At 39.9% G+C, this 24,580-nt stretch overlaps 1 protein-coding gene across 1 annotated transcript in view; it reads left to right on the top strand.

The window, feature by feature from the left end:
• Positions 1-24,580, top strand: part of LOC135697713 (uncharacterized) — a 119,490-nt gene that overhangs the window by 52,944 nt on the left and 41,966 nt on the right. Inside the window, exon 2 of the mRNA XM_065217502.1 lies at positions 20,191-20,293. Coding sequence (XP_065073574.1) covers positions 20,191-20,293 — 103 coding nt within the window. The remainder of the gene's footprint in view (positions 1-20,190; positions 20,294-24,580) is intronic.

The raw sequence follows: 24,580 nt of genomic DNA, 5'->3' as shown, positions 1-24,580 counted from the left end.
ATGTGGTGAAACACTTGAATATGTTCGATCAAAAAATCGAAAATTTGTGAAGGAATAATATTAAATTCATCGGGTCTTCACAATATTCAAGTTCATTCTCGTACCATAAAGGATCAATCTTTTGTTTGAATAAAACATCATTTTTATATGATTTGAAAGATAAATATGTGGATGATTTATTTTCGATACAATCCTTATCATGTCTGATGTACGTCCTATGAGGTTTTTTTTCTACATTGTAGCATGGAATTCAAAGTAAAATTGTGATTTTACTGTTTCTACTGAATTTTCAACGTTATTATTCACTGACTACATTAAAAATAGTATTGCTAAATTTATTGTTTCTAAACAGCTTAAATGATAATCTGTCGAACTTCATCTTCGATTTTATCAAAATGGCGGATATGTTACATTGGTCTATTTGAAAAGTAACGCGAGAATTATCTGGATTACTATTTGGAAACTTTTAAAATGTTTCTTTGTATTGAATGATGGTTCTTGGTTCTGATTATTCTCCTCAATCCCAAAAGTTTTGTTTAATATTTCATAACTTAAATATAGTTTTTTACTAAAAATATTCTGATAGACCTATCAAACTTTTGAGCACATAATTGAAGCTACCTAACATCAAAGCTTAAAGTTATGTTAACATTCAAAATATATGTATTGATTGACAGGTTGATTAAGTGGCTATTCTCAACCATTTGAAAAAAAAAACCGCCAACAGTTTACTGTTTGCCTCGTTTCCTTTGATGAACATCACGATGATGACGACGACCACGATGTTTCAACCATAACGATATAATGACACCGCAAAGCCAGTAATTAATGTTAGGATTGCTAATAATTGAATAATGCCCCCCGGCAAACGATTTAAACCAGATCCATCCGACCACGCGGTTCGAGATAGGTGTATATATGCTAATGCTAAATGCAACTTACTGGTGTATTGATTTGCTCGAACGGTACGTACCTACTTTGTCTCGCGTAACATTTGAAAAGGGCCTATAATCGTTTGTAAACAATGTTTTGTATGCCAACGGGCAGGGGATAGTGATTTTGGATTGCGTGGGCATACTTCGGTTCGCGTGAAAAGGGCCATACAAGCTTTGTTTACAAAAGATGATAGGCCCTAGTAAAATATTACGCGAGTTGTATGCTATTTGTTCTCACCTTCTTCCAAAATGAGTAATGATGCGCTTGACCAGTCAGCCGCTCGATTTAGATTGAAGGTGTTGATTCCTCATCACCCAATCCCCCGGCCAACCTTCCGACATGTGGAAAAAGCAGTTTAAGCTCATCAAGAATCATAGATTTTAGTTTTACGGTAATTGCTGAGTATATCTTTGGAGGATAGCTCTCGTCGTTCACGTACGGCGAGAATCGTTTGTTATGTGCGTTTTTTTCGAATTTGCCCTTTCAATGGACTGCGCCGGTAGAGCTGGAATTTTAAGCATTGCTAAGTGATCTTTTAGCAAGGAGAATCTTCTAGCGAATAGTTTGCTAAATGGCAGCTTGGCGTCGTCATCATGGTCCGCGGCCATCTGCTGGAGGGTGATGTATGACTTTTGGGGCAAAAACATAATTATATAAATGTGGAGGTCTGTCACGCTTTCTTCAGATTTGGTGGTGGTTTTTTGTGTGACTGCTAATAGACATCTTGCAACGAAATGGTTATGTCTACACGATGGCTATTTAAGAGCCTCATAACTAATTGCTCCCAGAAAGTACGTTTAATGAAATTGTACAAAAACTTGAGTGAATCGGTCAAGATCAGGTCGTGCTCGTTAGCAAATTTGTTTTTGTTAGTACGAGATTACTCAACAACGCTGCTCCCTCACGTTTTCATTAGGCTGCTAGTAGTTTTGTAGCATTTCATTAGAACTAATCCATCTAGTTTCGTCAGTGGAATAATAATGAAACCGTTCATATTAAATGACGCAATCGTTCTTGCAAAGCCGACGGCAGGAAAACATCGCCAAAAAATACAAGGCTAGTACCTTAAAGCTCACCCATTCCTTGTACGGAGCAGAGGAACGTTCTCACTTTCGACATCAAGTGAATCATCCCCGACTCCCCCTACTCATACTGATTTCTTCATCCATCAAACCAATAATCGGCAATGGAATCACTCCACCACACCCCCACACTAAAATGGCAATCCTCAGTCATAACTCATCCGGCTTAGAAGTATTTGATCTTTTTGGAAGAAATCAATAATAATTCTCACACACATGCACACTTAATCACACCGATACTAATCTCACGCGGAAGAAATCACGTCGGGGCGCCCTCGCGTGGGCGTCGCCATAGTAAACTGGCATTCGAAATGTGACGGATCTCCCGACGAAACCGACTCCAAGATTGCCAGATTAAAAGGTTGCTCGCATCTAAACGAGCGCACTTTGCTGCTGGGATTTGCATAGGTGATTGAGGGCTCGATGGCGCACGCACGCGTTCGAGCTCATCATTCAGCTCACATAACTGCGGCACGCCGGTTGCTCAAACACATGGATTTGAATTCACTCAGAGAGAAAGAACGCGGCACTTAAACGTGTTTTAACGGATTTTAAATTTTACGAGTCGCGTGAGAGTGAGTTCACCCTGTATCAGTGTTTATACTACCTTTCGTTGGCGCATAAAATCATATGTTGACTCACATGTTGACAAAATGCAAATTAGCATCGTTTAGTGTCAACACTCGTCTTGACTGAGGTTGCCACAGGTAGGGGTGAGGTATGGAGACGTTCAGAGCTTGCCGTGCCCCCACTGAATGAGATTCTGGTTGGTGCAAGGGTCACATATGCATAGGTGATGTTGCATTGTTTCACTTCAGCCAGAGGAGATAATATTTCGTGTGACGTTTTATGCTTCGTCGTCGTTCAAAGTCGACAGCGTGAACTAAAGCAAATCTAAAATTATGGAAAATTGGCATTGGATAGGTGTCAATTCTTAGAAGTACAACTTTAATGAAGATCCTTTTATGGAAGTCAAAGGCATTTGTGTAATTTTATGTGCATACACCCAAACGGGGGATGTAAAATTGACTTACAATTATGAGAGGTTCACCATCGCAGGATGTCAGTGAAGACCACATGAACGGAGCATGAGATATACCGAGCAGAGGTTCAACGTAAGAAATTCGGAGACCAAAAAATGTAGAGTGTGGTGGGTAGATCACCTTTTCGTGGTACGTTACGGGATGTAAGATCTACCACCGATTCCTAGTACTGACTACTTCAAACTAGGGGAACAGGATTTTTCAGTAATCAAAAGAACACATCTTAGTCCTTGTTACTTTTTATGCCTTGTTAATAGTGACAAGACTCGGCTTTGTTTACCGAGGATGATCTTGAAACAAACAATAAAATGAGTTAGTTAGTCTTAATCTATGTGATTCCTAATCTTCTATTCGTTGTTCCATAGTTTGAAGTGGTTAAGACTAGGGTTCTGATGCATGGTCATTATCGGTGTCATTGCTTATTTTTGTTGCTAAGGAATCCAATTTTGACTGACAAAGGGGCGCGCCTTTGGGGGGTGCTCCAACACTCCGAAGGGTATAAATAGCGAGACCTTTCAATAAGAATCGATGCCTTGCGATGAAGGCAAGAATGACAACTGTAAAAAAAAAATCGAATTCTTCATCATTTCTCAATAGTGATGAAGTAATACGACATCCACTAAACTAAGAACACGGGATATACTACAATAGATCAAATTACTGGTCGCAGGGTGCTATGTCCCGAACAGGGGAGAAAAAGTGAAATGAATTAGGGTTTTCGATCTAATTTCCGTCCTACTATGCACAACCCGCGCTTTACCTCTCTTTTCTGAACGAGTTTAAACAATAAATGAGATATTTCTGTCAAAGATGACTTCTAAGTTTATTCACCTTTCCATACGTACAGTTGGATTTGACAAAGAGCCACAAATTGTTGAGATATTGTTTAAAATCTAATACTGCTTCTTGATTCTAAATTCATTCTACGAGTTTCAATTCCGTCCAAACGCATTGAAACGCCATAAGATTTTCTTCGTCCTACGGATAAACGTAGAAAAAGGGGATTCGCTAGGAGCGCTTCTTTTGTTTTGAGAACAATGGGCGTAAATATTCATACAATGCGCTCTAACAGGATTTATGTTGTAGCTAATGAACTAAAGCATCGGAACAAACCTATTATTGATTTGTGCATGGTGAAATCATTGATATTATTGATCTTTTATGATCGATAGAACGGAAATGGGCGATTACGACGAAGTAGCGCTCTACCCTATGTCGAAAAAAAAAAAAAATGGTGGCGTTGTGTACGAGACGCGACCGCATGGTTGACGTAGACTACGTTAAGCTTATTATGAATTCCCTTAATATTGATTTAAAATACAGTAGAAGTAGCTTATTATTTCGGTCCTATGCAAAAATTTTGGATTTCACACTTAATAAAACTTGGCCGAATTCAGGACCTTATAAAAATGCGAATGCATATTATATTACATTTGGTTCCTAAATTACAATCAGATATGAAGGTAGGGCTTTCTTCAGGTGATTCCTAGGAGCGTCCAACAATGGCTGTCATGATGGCTGATTACTTACACGCTATTTCAAAACTACCCAAATTTGGGTAGAATCCACCCAGATCTGTCAAAACTGAACCTACCCAAAAATGGGTAAACTGTGTTGGGAGTGACAAGTTGACAAATGAACAACCTCGATCGGATTCATATCAATGTTGTTCATCTGTCAACTTGTCACCCCCAACACAGTTTACCCATTTTTGGGTAGGTTCAGCTTTGACAGATCTGGGTGGATTCTACCTAAATTTGGGTAGTTTTGAAATAGCGTGTAGAGCACAAATCTTGGACGCTGTTGTGACATCACTCATGGAATTGGAAATCCTTGTGAACTGCACCGAAACAAACGTGAAGTTCCAGTTTCATGGTTATAGGGGAATTTACGTATTCTCGGCAACCTAAGCAGCGACCTTCTTTCTATAGCCTTTTTCTCTATGGAACGCACACATATGCAGTATTGGTTTGTTTACAATCTTTTGCTGCCAGCTGCTCTATTAATTTCAGTCGAAAGAATTGTCAAAAACTGTTTTGAAACGCTTTTACAAAGCTCCAATCTTCTCTAGTGAGAGCGAGTATTGTCGGCAACCAGTTTTTCTTCGGCAACCGTTCCATTTGAACTGCATGTAAATCTGCTGTTCTATTATCGGTAACTCGAAATCAGCTACAATTTGAAGTGCGTGTGTTTCATTTCAAGAAAACCCTGCTAGATTGCTTTTTCTCAGTGGTAAAATATAGTCAAATTGAAGCTGAAAGCATAAAGAATCGTTTGCATGCATTCAGCGAAGTGTTTTCGTAAGAAAATCCAGTGAAAATAGTGTTTCAATTTGGGTTGCCGAAAATAGTCTGTCATGCCGAAGCCGTCATTTCCCCTATGTTTCTTTTGGGAGCTAACATTCACCTTGCACCTATTTTATGAGACATTTCGTAATTAACATAGCACTGATTTTCACTGTTGCACAATATCTCAATAATCGGTTAGGGAACATGAATAAATGACGTAGAATTTCAGGGGGAGGAGTTTTTTAGAAGTTGTGACCGGCCATGTATTAGGTATTGCAAAACACGCTACGAGCGGGGAGGGTGGGTCAATAATTAATAAAAAAAATGCTACGTAATTTATGGATGGCTCCTTATTTTACTTCCAAGAAGTATTTGTAGAACGCGAAATCGTAATCGCACAAGCACTCCTGAGTAATATTGCACTCAATGGAAATAGTAGGTAGTGTGCGGGTGGGGGTGAGGGGTAGCTCAGAATTTGTGATTCAATTCGTTATAGGGGGTGGGTGCTTCATAAAAAATGAATTCCGCGTTCCCTATTATTTGATTTTATCCCAAGCGGGATAATGTAGTCTCACTGAAAATCGGTCAATATCGCCCATTTATCACAATAATTTAACTTTTCTGTAAAAATTTCTGGTCCTGTCAACGGCCGATTGTTCGGTCCGAGTAAGAAGGCTCCACCTCCTACTGCTGGAGATACTGTTGCTGCTGCTAGCTCCTCAGGCGATCTGTCCGATGCAGAAATGAGCTTCGTTACGAACTTTTTCTTTTTCTTTCAATCAGACTAAGGCCTTGTTGTCCTCTGCTTTCCGAAGAAGTCGTCTCCACTCAACTCGATCCATGGCCACACTTCGCCAGCCTCGTAGTCTGCGAAGGGTCCGCAGGTCGCCTTCTACTTGGTCGATCCACCTTGCCCACTGCGCGCCTCTTCTTCTTGTTCCTGTTGGGTCGCTTTCTAGAACCATTTTCACTGGGTCGTCGTGCGGCATTCTTACGACGTGCCCAGCCCACCGTAGTCGCCCAATTTTTGCAATGTGGACGATGGATGGTTCTCCCAGCAGCTGGTGCAATTCGTGGTTCATTCGCCTCCTCCACGTTCCGTCATCCATCTGCACTCCACCGTAGATGGTACGCAACACCTTCCGTTCGAAAACACCAAGGGCGCGTTCGTCGTCTACGAGCATAGTACAGGTCTCGTAGCCGTAAAGGACCACCGGTCTAATCAGCGTCTTGTAGACAGTCAACTTGAATTTATCTGCTGGTATCATTTTCGGCGGTCACCAGTTAGCCTAAATACACGAACTCATCGACCACCTCGATTTCGTCACCGTCAATCTGAACTCGGGTGGGAGGCTAACATTGTCTTCCCTAGAACCTCTTCCTTTCATGTATTTTGTCTTTGATGCATTGATGGCAAGTCCAATCCGCCTAGCTTCAGCCTTCAGTCTGTTGTACACGGAAACAAATCCGATTCCATTTTCATGAATAAAAAATCATGAAATGAAAAAACTTGCCATCCCATGAAATCGTAGCAATGATTCATGATTTCGTCTTGGAAAGTCATGATTTCATAATGCAGTGGAATCAAGCCCACTACAAGCGTTACACGTACTTGGCAAACCTTGTTCATAAACCACACTACATAGGTATCTATTATACGCCTTTTGTCTTCTAACTTATACAAGTACTGATAGTCTAGTGGTCAAAGTATGGGTTTAATGATCTCTAGGTTCTTGGTTCGAATCCAGTCTGATGCATTATTTTATTCTTTTTACATTTTTTGGTTAAAAGTAAAACCCATGAATTTAGCTCATGATTTCAACTCGGATTATTCATGATTTTGGGAATGTTTGTTGCGTTACAAACAAGTTGCTCATGATATCATGAATATTATTCATGGTGTATTTTCATAACATGAAAACACGCTGTGTGCATGAAATCATGAGTCATTTTCCTCATTTCGGAGATCGGATTTTTTCCCGTGTACGTTTCCGCCATCGTCTCAAAGTTCCGTGCCATGATGTCAGTGTCATCGGCGAAGCCAAGAAGCTGGATGGACTTCCTGAAGATCGTGCCACCCAGCTCTTCTGATCACACTTTCTAACGCGATGTTGAATAGCAGACACGAAAGTCCATCACCTTGCCGTAGCCCCTATTCGAGATTCAAAGGGACTCGAGAGTGTCCCCGATACTCGAACAACGCACATCACTCGATCCATCGTCGTCTTGACCAATCGCGTCAGTTTATCCGGAAATCCGTACTCGTGCATAATCTGCCATAGCTGATCTCGATCGATTGTGTCGTATGCGGATTTGTAATCGATGAACAAATGATGTGTGGGCACGTTGTATTCGCGGCATTTCTGCAGAACCTGCCGAATCGCGAAAATTTGGTCCGTGGTAGCGCGGGCACCTATGAATCCCGCCTGGTATTGCCCCACGAACTCTCTTGCAAATGGTGACAGGCGGCGGCATAGAGTTTGGGAGAGTACCTTGTAGGCGGCGCTCAGCAGTGTGATCGCGCGGTAGTTGCAGCAATCCAACTTGTCGCCCTTTTTGTAGATTGGGCATACGACACCTTCCATCCACTCCTCCGGTAATATCTCCTCCTCCCAAATCCTGGCAATTACCCAGTGCAGCGCTCTAGCCAGTGCTTCACCACCGTATTTTAATAGCTCACTTGGTAGTTGATCTACACCAGTTGCTTTGTTGTTCTTCAGCCGACCGATCTCCTCCTCAACTTCTTGAAGATCAGGGGCCGGTAGCCTGTCGTCTTCTGCGCGTGCTCCAAGGTATGTTGCCGTGCCACCTTCGTTTTCTGTTGCTTCACCGTTGAGATGCTCGTCATAGTACTGCTTCCACCTCTCAATCACCTCACACTCGTTTGTGAGAAGGTTACCGTCCAAGTCCTTGCACATATCGGCTTGCGGCACGTAGCCTTTTGCGCGAACTATTAAGCTGCATTCTTCTCCTCTACTAACAGTTTGCATTCGTCGTTAAACCAGTCATTTCTTCGGTCCGGGATTGCAGTACCTAGTGCCGCTGCAGCAGTACTACCTATGGCGGAACGGATTTCCCTCCAGCCATCTTCAAGAGAAGCTGCGCCAAGCAGCTCTTCCGTGGGTAGTGCAACTTCCAGCTGCTGCGCGTAGTCCTGGGCAGCTCCGGCGTCCCGTAGTTGCTCAATGTTGGGTCGCGGCGTTCGACTTCGACGGGTGTTATGAACCGTCGAGAGTTTTGAGCGCATGCATACTGCAACTAGGTAGTGGTCCGAATCTATGTTCGCACTGCGGTACGTGCGGACATTGGTAATGTCGGAGAAGAATTTCCCGTCGATTAGAACGTAATCGATTTGGTTTTCTGTGTGTTGGTCAGGTGATCTCAGGTGGCTTTGTGGATATCCTTGCGGGGGAACGGTACGAAATCGTTCTTAGATTGAAGCTCATCCCACACCTGCCCGATATCATCCGATCGACTCTCCACAAAAGAGAGAGCGATAAAATCGCCAGTCGGATCGGATGATATCGGGTAGGTGTGGATTGAGCTTAATACAAAAATAGCTCGATGAACAGATAAGCCTCCTTCCACCCCAACGCTGATTGTCAATGTGATCCACTCATCACCTCCGCTGCGTTGAAGTTTTTCTACTTGACGGCAGAGAGAGGGGAAAATTCCACCTTTTATCGCTGACTTGCTCCTGGTTGCTGCTGATATCTTGGGCGATCCTGTGCGATCCACTCACCACGCCGTCTGATGCGAAAATGAGCGTGACAGGTTCAAGCAGACCAATGCTCATCCAAGTGGTACTCGATTATGACGACTGGGTTAGGGAAAACGTTTATTTCATGAAAACAGTAATAAAATTATCACTTTTTATTTGTCAAAATCATCCCGAGCAAATACTTTATAAATTCTTATATTAACATATATTAATTAAATACTTATAAAGTATGAAATATGGTATTGACGAGCCAGACATAAGAGGCAAAATACCAAAAAGAATACATTACAAATGTTCTACGAATAACGAACTAATAAATAATTTTGTTTTATATAATAATGCACGGATAACAAAGGTATTTTATGTCATACTATAAATTGTTATTTAATACCAATCCAATAACTCTTTTAGTGGTCATTGTGTAAAAATTTAAAGATCAGATTTTATTATTTTGGTATTTATTTGATATTTTACAAAATATGTCGATAGGTGAATAATATCAAAACAAGGTTTTATACCACAAGTATACACAAGAATACAACATTAAGATATTAATATGTAATCGATTAGCTATCGGTTTTTGTTCGGGTTAGCTTGACATAACCCGAGCAGGAGAAAATAACGAATGAGTACCTAATTCTGATCTGATTGAATTTGGTGTTGACCTGCATGTCAATAGAGGTAAAATACCAAAGAATAATATCAAAAAATTGCATGCAAAAAACATTGTACATAACAACAAAAAAAAAAAAGATATTTAGATACCAAAAAATACCTGTGTGGTATTGTTTTGGTATTGCAATTGCATAATTTGGTATTGGAATGGTATTGTGGGATTTTTTTTTTTGTATTTTACCTCTTATGCCAGGATCATCCATACCAATTTTAAGTATCGAGATAGTCGTTCCTGCTCGGGAAGTCGTAGAATATGGTATTATTTTTGGTTTTTTACCTCTCCCCGAACAGGAGAAAATAACACATGAATATCTAATGTGGTTTAACAAATCAATGATAAATGTATGTTTTCATAAAAATAAAACAGCAAAAAAAAAGGGTTATCTTCCATTTAATTCCACTTAAATAATTTTGGTATCCATGACAGATACATATTTCGACTACAATGTGCAGTCTTCATCAGTGTCATTCCCACTAAAGAACTTATCAAAATCTAACCCCCTTAAGTACCCATCCCCTAGGTATAAAAGTCAAGATCACAGGTATAAAAATGAAACTACAATGTATTAAATCTGAACCTACCTAACTAATAAAAACCAAAGATTTAAGTAAACTAAAGGAGAAAAACCTATTCAACTCTCCAATAAGGAAAATCCCAAAGGCTTGGTAGCCATCATAATGAAGTAATGAAATTGGGTTGTTAGCGGAATGCTTAAATAAAGCAGCAAAAAAGGGGTTATCTTTCATTTAATTCCACTTCATTATGATGGCTACCAAGCCTTTGGGTTAAGTGTCTTAACTGACTATGATATTTATACTTTATTCCATGTAAAAATTGTTCACGTGTTGGTGTAACAACAAACATGGCATGCTAAAAGAGGGTTGAACAGGCAGCACGGTTGCCGGAAGAGCGGCAAGCGAAGATTAGCAGAGAATTCGGATTCCGTCGATTACGGGGCAGATCACGCACACTTTGAGCTATAAGGCGACTGTGAGCAATAGGTCCTCTATCGATAGGAAAAAATTGTAAAAAAGTCATTCCAAATTTAGAATTAAAAAGCCTTTACAATCAAGTCAATCATGACGATCAATTCTACTAATTCAGAGGTGAAATTTACATTGCACATCTTAAATACAGTTTAATGTTAAGATGGGATTACCTACAGCAAAATACCAATAATGCAAACTAGTACACGTAATGCAACACTCGTAATTAAATGGATTATTACGCAATTGCAAATGACGCAACGCTCTCCACTGAAGCTATGCACACATTCGAATTTCAATAATCCGATGCGGTAGGTACTTCCTCCCATGCCCGCATCAAGACTCATAAATACAAGCAAATGCCGATTTATTCGAGTGCCTGCATAGTTCAAGGATCCGGCTCAACATTCTTATAGGTTAATTGCAACAATCAAGCATCCTATCATCCGAGAAGATAATTCCTCACGAAAAGTAGCACGCAGCCGGCTGGAAGCTCTCTCCAGACATTTTTATCTTTCCCAAGCCGAATATGGGACGCAAAGAACCTGTTCTTTATCTGTGTAGGACGATCCTCATCAAGTCCATTCATGCTGATTTTTTTGGTCCGTAGCTTTTCCCGATTAACCATTTACGTGCTTCTAGAGTTTGATTTGATGTCAACATGTTAGAAATTGAATGGGAAGCGCAATGTTTCAGGAATACCAAGACCATCAGGAACAACTCATTCAAACATCAGTTAAAGCGGTGATGTGATGTTGTGAGTTTTCCGGTCTCCCGTATTCGAAATCGTTTCTTCGTCCAGTGCGGGCTCGTGGGGATGGGCCAGCGGGGGGAGGGTTTCCAGAAATGGTTCTAGGAATTATGTTTCGATTGAGCTGGAAGTGGCTTTCCTGTGCCTTATTTTAGTTTCGCTTGGGTGGATGTTCACTCTGGTACCGGCTACCAACCGAGTAGTCTTATTTCTTAGTCCTATGCGGCTGAGTGGATACGGTGACTAAACATGGTGTCTCGCGGGGAGAAAAGCCATTTATTTCATCCATTCTTCGTTTCATATTTTGACGAAGGTTCTACCGGTTATAAAAGGTATTTCTCTACATGCCTGAGGATGGAGGGCGCGTATTTGAACGGGGTGAGATAATACAGTCAATTCTCCGCAACACGATGTCCACTAACTTGATATCGAGTTGTAGAACCATAGTAATAAATAATGAATGTTATGGCAACTGCGATGGTGATGTCTTACGGAATTATTATTCTATAACTCGACAGATATAAGATTTGGACGTAACTGTGTTTGTGGACAATGACTCCAATCGCCGATTTTTCGCAAATAAAAGCTCAAGCTCAAAAACTAACAACACAATCAGGTAGAGGGATATTTTTTTCTGCGAAATCGAGCTTTTACGCTCAAGAAATCGGTGATTGAAGCCATTGTTGTGCCAAAAACAGTTACGCTCAAATCTGGAATCAGTCCGGAGTTCTAAAACTCGATGGTCCCTTCAATATCGAGTTGTAGAGAGTTCACTGTATCTCTGAGGCACGTACCCTGGTTCACACAGATGGAAGGTAATTCGGTGTAGATATTGATTGGTTTGAATGGCTCTCTATTTGATTTAGAATGACTTTTTTCTACTCCAGTAAGGATGTGTTTCCTTGACTATATAGACACATGTTTTGTGGGGGTTTGTACTTATGTATTCGATACCAGCTATTGCTATGAGTGGAGAGACACTTGCTGGAAATATCGTGTAATTTTATTATATTACCAGTTTTCCTGAAGTTCAATTAGCATGCTGATAAAATTTCCATTGTATGCTTACTCGTAAGTAGGGCCTCAGATAGCCTTAACAGCGAGGCATGGTTTTACGAATTTGAAGGTTGGTCTAGACCATCTTTGGGGTTGGAAATATCCTTGGGCATGTAGTATCATAGATATATCAAATTATAAAATGCGTATGAAACGATTCTGTGAATGTTGTATCGAGTGACCTAGCGCGGATACTCCGGGTTCCTGTGTCCTGTTCCTGTGTCCTGTTCCTGTGATAATCTAAAATCTGTTTATGTGTTTTAATGTGCTGCACGAACATTTTCATAAGAAAACAGATTATGGCCACTGGAACTGGAATCTGGAAGATCCAGGATAGGTAATATAAAACAAGAATCAATTAATTGTTCCCAGTGATTCAGGCGGCTGGCTTGGGCTTACACTGACAGTTCGCTCCCCTGAGGACGGAAGAAGGAATCTTCTTCACGGAATAACAAGAGTATTCTTTTTGGGAAAGAGGTTTGAACCGGACACTAATCTTCTAGCAACTCCGGTAACGGAGAATCAAACACTCAAGTCAATTAACGGAATAACAAGTTTTTTTTTTATTAAACTTGATTCCACAAAGGTTTATAGGGCTGGACTTAGAAGAATGGAAAATTCCGTTGATTACTAGTTTCTAACACTCAGATAGGTATCGATTTCCCTAGTTTGATGCATCTATACACGGAAATAAAAAACAACATAAAATTAAGTTGATTTCTACTAGAGAGTGTCTAGTATAAGAGAGGAGCGGATTCAAAACAAACTGACTTGGCAACCTATGCCTAGGTGATTTCTAGCAACACTGCCAATGCTTTTTTTTTTTTTTTTCCTTTATTAACGAGACTTTCAGCCTTAGGCTGGTTCATCTCTACCTACACTGCCAATGCAATCAAGATAGGCGCTACTCGATCGGCTCTGGCTTTGACAGTTTGTATTGCTCAAAATCAGCCAGTCATTTCTTATACTACTCCCGACTTGCGTTCAATAATCCGAATTTGGCTAAACAGCTTAAAGAGGATTGCGTTTTACGCCGACAAAAAATTACTTACTCACAAAGTTTTTCCACTTAAAATTAAGTTCAATTGACTCAAAATGGAGTATACCTCAATAACTCAATAGTGCCTTATTGAATGATAGTCATGAGTGACAACAATAACGAGTGTGAGTCAGAGGCTCAACCTCGGGCTCAACCCACATTTAAGTTGAAAGGGCTCAAATTTTGGCTAGTTTCCATTTTCCGTGCATAGTATCTGTTTCTGGCAAGATTTACGTTATTTGATAAGTGACCAACATACCGGTGCTGTGGTCAATCGTGACTTAAATCGGCATCGATTCCTTGTGACCAATGATGTCAACATCGGTTCTATAAAGCCTTATAGATTAGAGCTTGAAAACTTTATCTAAATACAGTTTGAAATCAATGTCCATATGACCTTTCGTCACAAAAAAATTACACCCATGGAAGATTAATTAATTAATTTATCTTTATTAGGGAGGCTTTCAGCCTTGGGCTGGTTCGCCTCCACCCATGGAAGATTCCACTCATGTTTAAAAATGGAAATGATGCAAGGGGTAATTAACTCCGCACATCCCAATCAGTGCCGAGTGTTTTAGCGGTGCTGAAAGCTGTGCCAAACGCTGTGCCAAAGCGTGCAAATCAAGTATCCCGTGAGTTTGGCAACTCTGATGACTTTTGTGTTTTTTTGTTTGTTATTATGCAGGAAAACGAAACGTGATGAATTGATGTATCTAGCCTGAAATCACGGGCAGCATGGAAATTCCACCCGAATAAAGCAAACTGGGCTAAGTAAACCAAATCTGTTCCAAAATTTAAGTTTAAGTGTTAAACCAATAAAACACTGATTGTAGTCCTGGCGAAAGCTGAACTCCACCGACGGCCGTCGGATCCTCAAAAATCAGGAAACGCGTGTCAACGACCAGTACATTCTGATGTAGTTCGAGTTTTTTTTGTGGATTCCGGCAAGCTGCACGTGGTTCTACGTCCTTGGCGTTGATTATGAAACAGTACGAAAGCGACTGGTGGTGGTACTGTTTTATCAGCTGCCGGCGGAAAATAGCTACCTGTAGATTAGTGGGGATTTTGCAAAAAAGTTGATCGATTGCCGCGAGGTGAACAACTACAAGGTGCCGAGTGCGGTTCTGCTGTATGCCAAGGGGAATAAAACAGATTTTATTTTTTTAAACGCAAGCCTTACTGATAAATTGTCTTAGAATGCACAATAGGGTATCATAATATATATTGAAAGAATCCTGATTATTTGAACAGGGTGGGCGGCCGGTGGTTCGGTAGATCCCTTATACGGAAGGAAGGTGCTTGATTTGTTTGATGCTATGTATCTGACCACCCTGTGGCATTGATCCATGTGATCGGTGATTACCGATATTGTCGCTACCAGATACGCCAAGTAAGTGTTTGTTGGTAATGTGGATGACCTAATTCTTGCTGTTGCTGGTGATGATCTTGGCGCTAGTATTTATCACCACACTTTAAGAACTCTTGCAGGGAATTGGACGCAGTACTGGTTGCAGGAGAAATCCGAGGAAAGTGTATGCTTGCCTTCTAATTCGGAATATGATCGTCCAATGGATTTGTTGATTTCATTCTAAAGGGAAGATCAACGACTTTTAACAATGTGCGCAACCTTAGCAACTTATTGGAAAAACGTCAGCAAAAACAGTGATGCCGTTCTATATGATATTTGGTGTCGTACTTATCAAAGTGTGCTCTAACGTGTCGTGATGTGTTTTGGCACAATGTGCAGAGTTGATTACCCCTCTTTTTACCCCTTGAAATGATGAGTATTTCTACTACAAGCATTTAAAACCCTGCAACTCAACCCAAACAATGTTATCGCATCTAATCGAATGTAATCTAATCTGGTCTAATCTAATCTAACACCAACACAGCCACTTCTTGAAAGCATCTTGAAAAATGATGCACAGATAGAAATTCTGAATTTTAATAGTGATGTAAACATTCATTCACGTAAACTTGTATTTCATTTCAAGCAACAGAGCAACTTGTAAACAATGTTGTTTACAACAATGGGCTTTTGTATACAATATTTGCTACATTGCATGAGATGTCTCAGAACTTTACATGATATAAAATGTAAACTTATGTGATATGTAACGCTCCATTTATGTGCATTATACTGAACAGAAATTTACACTACTTTTTCGAACTGTGTGGATATTGATGAGTCAATCACAACCCCCTCTTCCCCACTGCTCTTTAAATTGGTGTGGTTGTTTTGAATTTGGTTGTGCTTTGGATTTTCTAGAATTTTTTTTATGGGAATCGAAATGACCTATTCATTGGATTGATAAAAATAAAAATATTGCTCAAATTTCACCACATTTCGGGCTGTGCAGAACAACTTTGTCAAAGACTGCAAATTGGTTAGACTTTTGAGAAAAAATAAGGTTATTATTATATTAACTTAGACTGCATTTGTTCTCGAAGCTCATACTACACTGAGAGATTGTCAGTTCTGTCTAGAAAATAATTGTTTGCATTGATTTTTAAAGTATACGTATGAGGCAGCTTGTTTTTTTCCTCTGTTCGGGACTTAAGGTTCAATTTACTTTGATGCATATTTTTAAAATTCAAATGCAGTTTTTTTCGACGCATTATTTTAGATTGCAAAAAGCTCGCGTCATTTTGTGTAAAATATCAATAGGAATCGAATAGTGCGAGCTTTTTGCAATCTGAAATAATGCGTCGGAAAAAACTGCTTTTGAAATTTTCCAAAAAGCATCAAAGTAAATTGAACCTTAACACTACTGCAACCAGTAAATTGATCTATTGTAGTATATCCCGTGTCCTTAGTTTAGTGCATGTCGTATTACTCCATCACTATTGAGAAATGATGAAGTATTAGATTTTTTTTCAGGTGCCACTCTTGCATTTATCGCAAGGATCGGACTCTAATTGAAAGGTCCCGCTATTTATACTCTTTGGAGCGTTGAAACACCCTCCAAAGGCACGCCCCTTTGTCAGTCAAAATTGGATTCCTTAGCAACAAAACACCGACACCGACACCGATAATGACCATGCATCAGAACCCTAATCTTAACCACTTCAAACTATGGAATAACGAATAGAAGATTAGGAATCACATAGATGAAAACTAACTAACTCATTTTTCCTTGTTTCAAGATCATCCTCGGTGGACAAAGCCGAGCCTTGTCACTATCAACAAGGCATAAAAAGTAACAAGGACTAAGATGTGTTCCTTGGATTACTGAAAAATTCTGTTTCCCTAGTTTGAATTAGTCAGGACTAGGAATCGGTGCTAGATCTTACATCACGTAACGTACCACGGAAAGGTGATCTATCCACGTTACGGGACATGCACTTTTGCTTAATTTTGCCTATTCTATTAGTAAGGATTCCAATCGCCAGTGAAAGGGTAAATTTGTGTTGCTTAGACCTTATACTATGCCCTCTCAGATCTGGGTTTTCTCGGTTATCTTGTAAATTTATTTCTTTTTGTATCTCAGATCCCATATGGCTCTACAAGTATGAATGTTAACATTTGTAACGTTTAAACATTATAACTATATCCTTCGTTAAGGATAAACAGAGAGGAAAAGCTCAACTTAACCTAGATGCGCAGACATGCCATGCGTGGGCGTGTTTTTCCTACTTGAACGCATAAACATTCCTGAGTAAATAATGCAGTAAGATTATGTAAACGAGCTCTTGTTCCTTTTGCCCTACTTTTCATTTAATTTTCTTGGCCTTGGTATCGACATCAGCTAGGGCTGTGCAAACGAGATGCAACTTTGTCGTTATCTTATGGTTTTGGTCTTGCGGTAGCAGATTTGTTATTTTTCAAGATAATGACCTGAAATTTCCTCCAAATATTATTAAAAAAAAAACTATCTACTAGAGTTCAACATTTTTTTCATGATGAGATAGGAAATATTTTTCAAGAATCTAAGGAGGAAACAGATTTCTTTAGATTTTTAAAATCTTTTTTCTAATATTTTTGAAATAATTGTGCAGTCTAAAGATAAAGCGTAAAGCGAAAGACGATTTTGAATAGGGTAAATTATGTTCTTGCCTCTTTAATATTTTGTAATTTTTGAGAGGGGGGTGTCATATATTAAAAATGAAATTTGCATCAGTCTTGCAATTCCCCTCGGATTTAATAACTCCATAAAGATGTCTTCAAGTTCACATATTCTCATTGCAGTTAACCTCTTGTCCTCTCAACCATATATAAGTCAAGATCATATCATCCGCAACGCCAAACTAATAAAGTTGGCATTTATGCTTCAATTAATCTTCGGTCTCAGATCCCTTTCATACCCAGACACAACAAAGTCCAGCATTGTCTGATATTCACCACACATCCACTTCTTCCCTGGGGGCGATCTGAAACAAACTGCACAGAGATCAAATCAGCAACGAGAGCGTGCAAATTCGACCGGCCGAAATGTTATTCTAATCTGGCATTAATGATCATTCACCCATATTTTCGATACGCTTCCTTCAGTCCAAATCACGTGCAAACTCCACCCCCACTCCTCCCCCGTTTTTTACGCATGGTTCAATGGAAGAATTTTAACGCCTGATTTAATCGCTTCCAATTTAGATTGCTCACACTGCGGCACACGGCGGGGAAGGCTCGGCCACTACTGTTCGCAGTTTATGTTTTGGTGCCCTCAAGGCCTTAATTTGTTCCAATTTGGTAGAGATACGATCAACCTCTTACGGACTGCGGCGGAGACTGTTGTGCGTCCGTTTCTATTTAACTCGGCGTTGCGTCCGCTATGCCATGGAGGTGAGCTCGCGGTAACAAGATGACTCAGCCTCTGTCTATTGCATTGCGGGTGGAATGTACTGTTTGGGATCTGTCAGGTTCAGGGATGATGCGAGCAAGCGAAGGGTTCGTGCTTCAACGTTTACATGGGCCAGTTCTAAGAAAGTGAAATCTAGATCGGAACGTGCGCACGGTGATGATGATGACGGCAGGCGGTTCTGATTCTCATCCGGTATGCCTAATTAGCATAAGTTGCAATGGATGTACCGACTGGTTGTGCATGCAATTCTGGTGTATCTGCTCCAAGGATGGGCACAGAATTTCTATACGGGTGGGGTTCAAGAAAACTTTGAATTGGGAACTGGTTCAAAACTTCTGCAATGAAAAAACAATTCGGATGAATTTTTACATCTAAACCTCACCTAAATGATGATTGTGAGATAATTCATAAATTTGCATCCGAAAATTGACATTTGTTCAAATCGCAAATTCAATTGATGTCACATTTTTTGGCAGATTTGACTGAAATTGCGCTACATTAACCGAGCCCTAGCACATCTGTGCCGTCAAGAAATTAAGATCTTCCAGGAACACAAAAATCAAAATCATCCAATTCGAAGTTCGTAGTTCACAGCTAGAACCCTTCCCTAGTGCATACCTCTGCATCTATCAGTGTTTACTGTGGTTTGATAATATGTATTGGTAAAGGTACCTACCTCTGCAACAAGCAAGCTGGTATAACAATGCGTAACTAATGCATCATCATCAACCATACATGGGCGGCTTCTGATGCTTGATTTAGTGGTTTCAGTTTTCCCACAACAGCTGTTTCGCACAAGCGGAACTATCGGCATATAACGGCAATTCTAGCGAAGCTCACCCAATTGTAGTCCAGTGAGGGAGAATTTCCCACACTTTCATACGTGTAGATCATTGTCAACCTGGACGTTGAAATGAAATGGGTTCCGTTCTCTGAATTGATAGACTGAATTGGATTTTAATTGCTGTGGCATCATATTGTCTCCCGGATGCTTCGTGGTAAACATAATTATTCCGAGGTCGTCTCAAACCCATACTACCCACTACATATTTTCTACGATTGCCTCAATGTGGCATTTTTGAAGAAGTCTAGAATGATTCTACCGGATGCCATCATCGAATGGAAATCCAAGCTTGTAGTAGGTATTAAGCTTAAATCTCAACTTGACCTTTACGTGCTTCCCTTTCCCTTGCGTCGGCTTCGAGTTGACATACAATTGTTTTCTAATCATTCAGCATTGTCGTCGCGTCTAGCATAGGCAGCTGCGGTATGGTTACATTCTCCTTCCAAGTTTCTCAATTTATGTAGCAAGTAGGTAATGAGTAACAACATGGCAACAAGTTGGAATGGTGTTCCCTGCTGCGGATTCGGTTGTGCGTAGTTTTTTTTTCTTCTAGTCACGTCGAGGGTGGAGTTGCGAGGACACATCACTTTTGAAAACTGTAGGAATCTGACGGGGTTGGAATTTGCGATTCGGGTTGGACCACCGCTCCGTCATTGTCGTCCATGGGAATAACTTTTCGCTCCATACGTCAAGTTCCAAGTAGGTCGTCAATGATCTGACTGAGCCCCGGAGCAAGATGAAGGATGTCCTTAATATTCACAGCATGTTCGGCGTTCGCTGTTTGGTATGGGAAAAGGTTGCCTGATTGAAAAGTTTACTCGATGCGGGATATTTTCTTTATGGATTAAAACTTCCGGGGGCGAATTTTCCGGATGCGAACTTGCACCTCATTCATGGGACCGTTTCGTTCGGAATTCGTTTGATCTGTTCGTAGCTAATAATAAAAAAAATATATTTTTTTCTTTTCAGATTCTGGCCGCACATGTTTCACTGACGACGGCACAGCAGGAGGTGATAGTGTCCATTGATGATCCAGATAAGACACAGTACCATGAGGCAAACTTCAATACGAGTAAGTTTTGAACGTGAATTATATTTTCCAATTATGATGCATGCTTCATGTTTAAACAGTTATATTTACCATATTATGTTGCAAATATGAGCTTGCCTGATTAAATTTGCCTTCCGGTTCACCTGGAGCAATTCTCGGAAAAAATAAACAATAGGGTAAAAGCGAAGACTACAAATCAAGAAGACTGGCAACTGTTCCCTTCTCCCATACAAATATCAAACATCACTGATAACAGCGCCTCTGTCAATCAAAGGTGGAACTTTTAATCACAAGTGTTAGTGAGACTGCTCATAAACAGTGACTGTGTGTGTGCCCTAATATCACCGAAACGAATAATCATAACACGGTACTCGTTGTTGTTTATGTTTTGCTCTACAACATTTCACGGCAATTTGTATCCTAATCCCAGCAAGCCGGTTGTTTTCCAACTCCAATGAAGTAGAGGATTGAAACTTGGATCGATATCTAGTGAAAATAACTTTTACTTGTGAACGAGGAACCGAAATATTGTTTATTTTGCCTGTTGGAAGCAATCAATTACAATGAATTGGCAGCTTCCACCACCATTGAGTGAACTACCATCATTCGGAAGCTGCTGAAAATTCAAAAATTGTTCGGCTGCCTTTCAGTTTATCATTCTTTCCTTCTACTGCTGTCAGTTCTGAGTCGACCTGCAGAGTCACTTGGTTGGAAGAATTTACACTCGTTCGGCAATCTGTTTGTAGGTGAGGATGGCTATTTTGATTCTGTGAAACTCGCGCGAGTGAATGAATTTTCCCATGCTTGGTTGTCAGAACATAAAACCACCGACCGCTTCCAGAGAATAATAACAACAGTGTCGGATTGGCCAGTGACATTCAAATGCCGGCGCCGGTGGTGTAGTGGTAAGCGTGACTGCTTTCTAACACCCCAATGGGTCTGGGTTCAATCCCAGCCGAGGTCGGTGGGATTTTTCTAAGGCATAAAAATCTCTGGTCACGTCTTCCTTCGGAAGGGAAGTAAAGCCGTTGGTCCCGGCCCATGTGTGTTGAATGGGTGCGATATCTTACGCAGGTGTGGAAGCTGCCTTCCTGCACATTCGATTGCCGTCAATGGATGGCAATCGATGTCCGTCGGTGATTGGCACTAGATTGCGGAACAGAGACCGACGTTAAATAAAGGAAAGAAGAAAGAAAGAAAGAAAGACATTCAAATGGTCAGCGAGTACTGTGCCAAGTTGTCGTGCCTCAGAAAAATCCCACCGACCTCGGCTGGGATTGAACCCAGACCCATCGGGGTGTTTGAAAGCAGTCACGCTTAATACTACACCACCGGCGCCGGCATTATGAATGGCATCATTGCCATGGTTTTAATTTTCAAAACAAATTTACTTACGCATCTGTTCAATTTCAGTTGGAATTTTACTCGTTGTCAGCATAAAGCAAAGAAAGAAACGTTTCACTTCTTACGATAATCATAACAAAACCAATAGTTGATAGCTATTTATTTCTACCGATGTGTGTGAATGTACTTGTGAATTAACACACACCATCATACACAGGTTCCACTTTTACTCAGAAGAGGCATTGCCGTTACTGTCTCCTGATTTTTGGCAGAGTTGCCAGTCTTCTTGATTTGCAGTCTTCGGTAAAAGTGAGGTAAGAATACGGTATCCCAAGTGACATTTTCAGCATTATTAGTCAACTGTCGTGCTGTAAAGTAGGTGAAAAAAGCTGCAAATATACTGTTTTTAGAAGGGGGGGGGGTATTGTTAAATCTTCCAAAATATTATATGAGGGGAATACGTAATATCATTTCAAAGAATTAAAAAGTTGCATTTTTTATGATGGAGAGTTGTCTACATATAGTTTATCAGCTTTATACATCGATTTCGATCCCAACACATACACAACATACGCCAGCTTGAGGCGAATTCATCATTGGTATCTAATGTGGGTGCCAATGAGGCCAGGCCCGATCCACAATTATCTGACCCCCCCCCCCCCCAATTGTTTGGTGTTTGTTTTTATTTGACTCACCGGTATTTTGTCAAGCTTGTCAAGTTGGACCACAAACAACGTTTTTTTAAAGTCCTTTATGTTGACTACTTTTATTATGTTCTGGACTTGAAGAAACAATTTTGAGAAATTATATTATAACGATATTTAATCGAAAGCATAATAAGACGTCTTCAGGCTCTACAAATTGGCCGAGAGTACAAGGATTTTTCTTTTTCCTCGTGGAACTTTGTAGAAGTTTAAGGACCTCTAAGAAGCTCAGGGAACATAGTGGAAATTAACGAAACTTATTAGTAATTGTGGGAACTTCATAAATCTTCAGGCAATGTCATAGAAACAAGGAAATTGGGAAAGTTCTGAAAATTGCGTAGAAGTGGAAAATTTATTTAAGTTTGAGGAGTTTCGTAGATGTTAAGGAAACATTATTTTATTTCAGAGCAGCTCATTATTGACCGGAAATTTCTATATCATTTCAGGGCACTTTTTTGAAACCCTTTGGACTTGGAAAAGTTGTGGAAACATAGAAGTGCAGCAAACTTTATAGACGTTTTGTGAATTTCATGGCATTTTGTGTAGCTGCGTGAAACTTCATAAGGATTTTTGAAAAAGTTCAGGGAATTTTGTAACTAGAACATCTAAAAATAATTCAATAAACTTCTAAGAACTTCAGGGATTATCGCTTCAGCTTAGGGAGCTTCATTGCTGTTTGTCAGAGATCTTACTTCAAAAAAGCTCCATGAACTTCTTGGAAGGTTTTAAAACCTTCGTTAAATTTCAAGGAACTATCCAGATATTCAAGCATATTTGTTGAAAATAGGTGTCTTTCCAGAAGTGCAAAGATGTTCGGAGATCTGTGTAGAACTAAGAGAGATGGAAAAATATGGAATTTCTAATAAATTCCGTAAACTTTGTAGAAGTTGAGGAAATTTTGTAAGCTTAACATACATCCTTCCTAGACATCAGGAGATATTCAAAAGATCTTCATAGAGACGAAGATATTGGTAAAGTTCTCTGGAGATTTTTCCTGAAGTCCTGGTCATGTTTTGAGGATCTCCAACTGTTTCCAGCATTCAAATATTCTTTCAAGACTGTAGGTTGTTCAGGAAGGATTCAAAAGTTTCCAGCTAATTGAATCTGATGGAATCTTGAATGATGAATCTAGATTTAATGGACATGTTTGTACATTCTCTATATTGTGAAGAATTAGCACTCCAGCAGCTGAATTCCAGGCATAAATTTCAACGAAGAGATAAAAAAAATTCTACTTATACCTAATAGGGGAAATGGATGTAATGTCGGCCTAATTGCCTCTAATTTGGGCCCATACATAAATTCATCAATGGACTAAATTTTCAATAGCGACTAAAATATCTATTAGTACCGTCCCAATGACGCGTTAAACTAGATAAAATTGATAAATAACATATTTTTAGCGATGGGCTCAATCTTAGGTCCATAGGCCAACATTAGAGCCATTTTCCCTTTGTAATAATTCCTTGATTTCGATGAAATCTATGCCCAGAATTCAGCTGCAGGATAGTTTGAATGGCTTAGCAAATCCGTGCTTTGTGTGTGTATTTTTGATTAAATAATTTAAACACTTTGAAGTACGTGTAAATAATAAATAAGTACCAAATGGGTTTAAGCAAAACTAACTCCGTTTAAAAATAAAAAAAACTCTCCCAATGCAGCATTGTTCCTGAAAGCAGTCTGACTGAGAATTTCAAAAGGCACGTGAGTGTCACCTTTATTTAATCTACAAGGTATACCGTAACAACGCTGACGGTAACGCTAACGATAAATAGGATTTGTTTCTTAATATGAGATTAAGCGAAATTCGGTTGAAAAATGAGCACTCAAAGAAATAATATTCGAACTTTATGAAAGACGTGTTGATCGGAAAATTAAAACAAATCCTTCTTATGAGTCGATCGGGATCGACATCTAGTAACAACAAGTTCAACAGGAACTTGGTCGTAATTGCTTTGTGAAATGAGGAGCTCGGTGGCCTTGTGGCGACCGGTTTTGCTTACTGAGCAGAAATCCATGGGTTCAATCCTATGCTCCTTCACATTATAGAGATATACTTCAAATCGGCTATCTTTAATAAATAATATGATAGGGGAAATGGATGTAATATCGGTCTAAATGCCTCTAATTTGGACCCATGTATAAATTCAGCAATCGACTAAATTTCCAATAGCGATCAAAAATATCCATTAGTACCGTCCCAATGACGCGTTCATCTAGATAAAATTGATTAATAGCAGACTTTTAGCAATGGGCCCAA

The sequence above is a fragment of the Ochlerotatus camptorhynchus genome, unplaced genomic scaffold, assembly GCF_037179485.1.
Source record: "Ochlerotatus camptorhynchus isolate MF236.1 unplaced genomic scaffold, CSIRO-AGI_Acam_v1.1 ptg000077l, whole genome shotgun sequence".
NCBI lineage: Eukaryota > Metazoa > Arthropoda > Insecta > Diptera > Culicidae > Ochlerotatus > Ochlerotatus camptorhynchus.
This window is presented reverse-complemented; position numbering and strand designations above follow the sequence as displayed.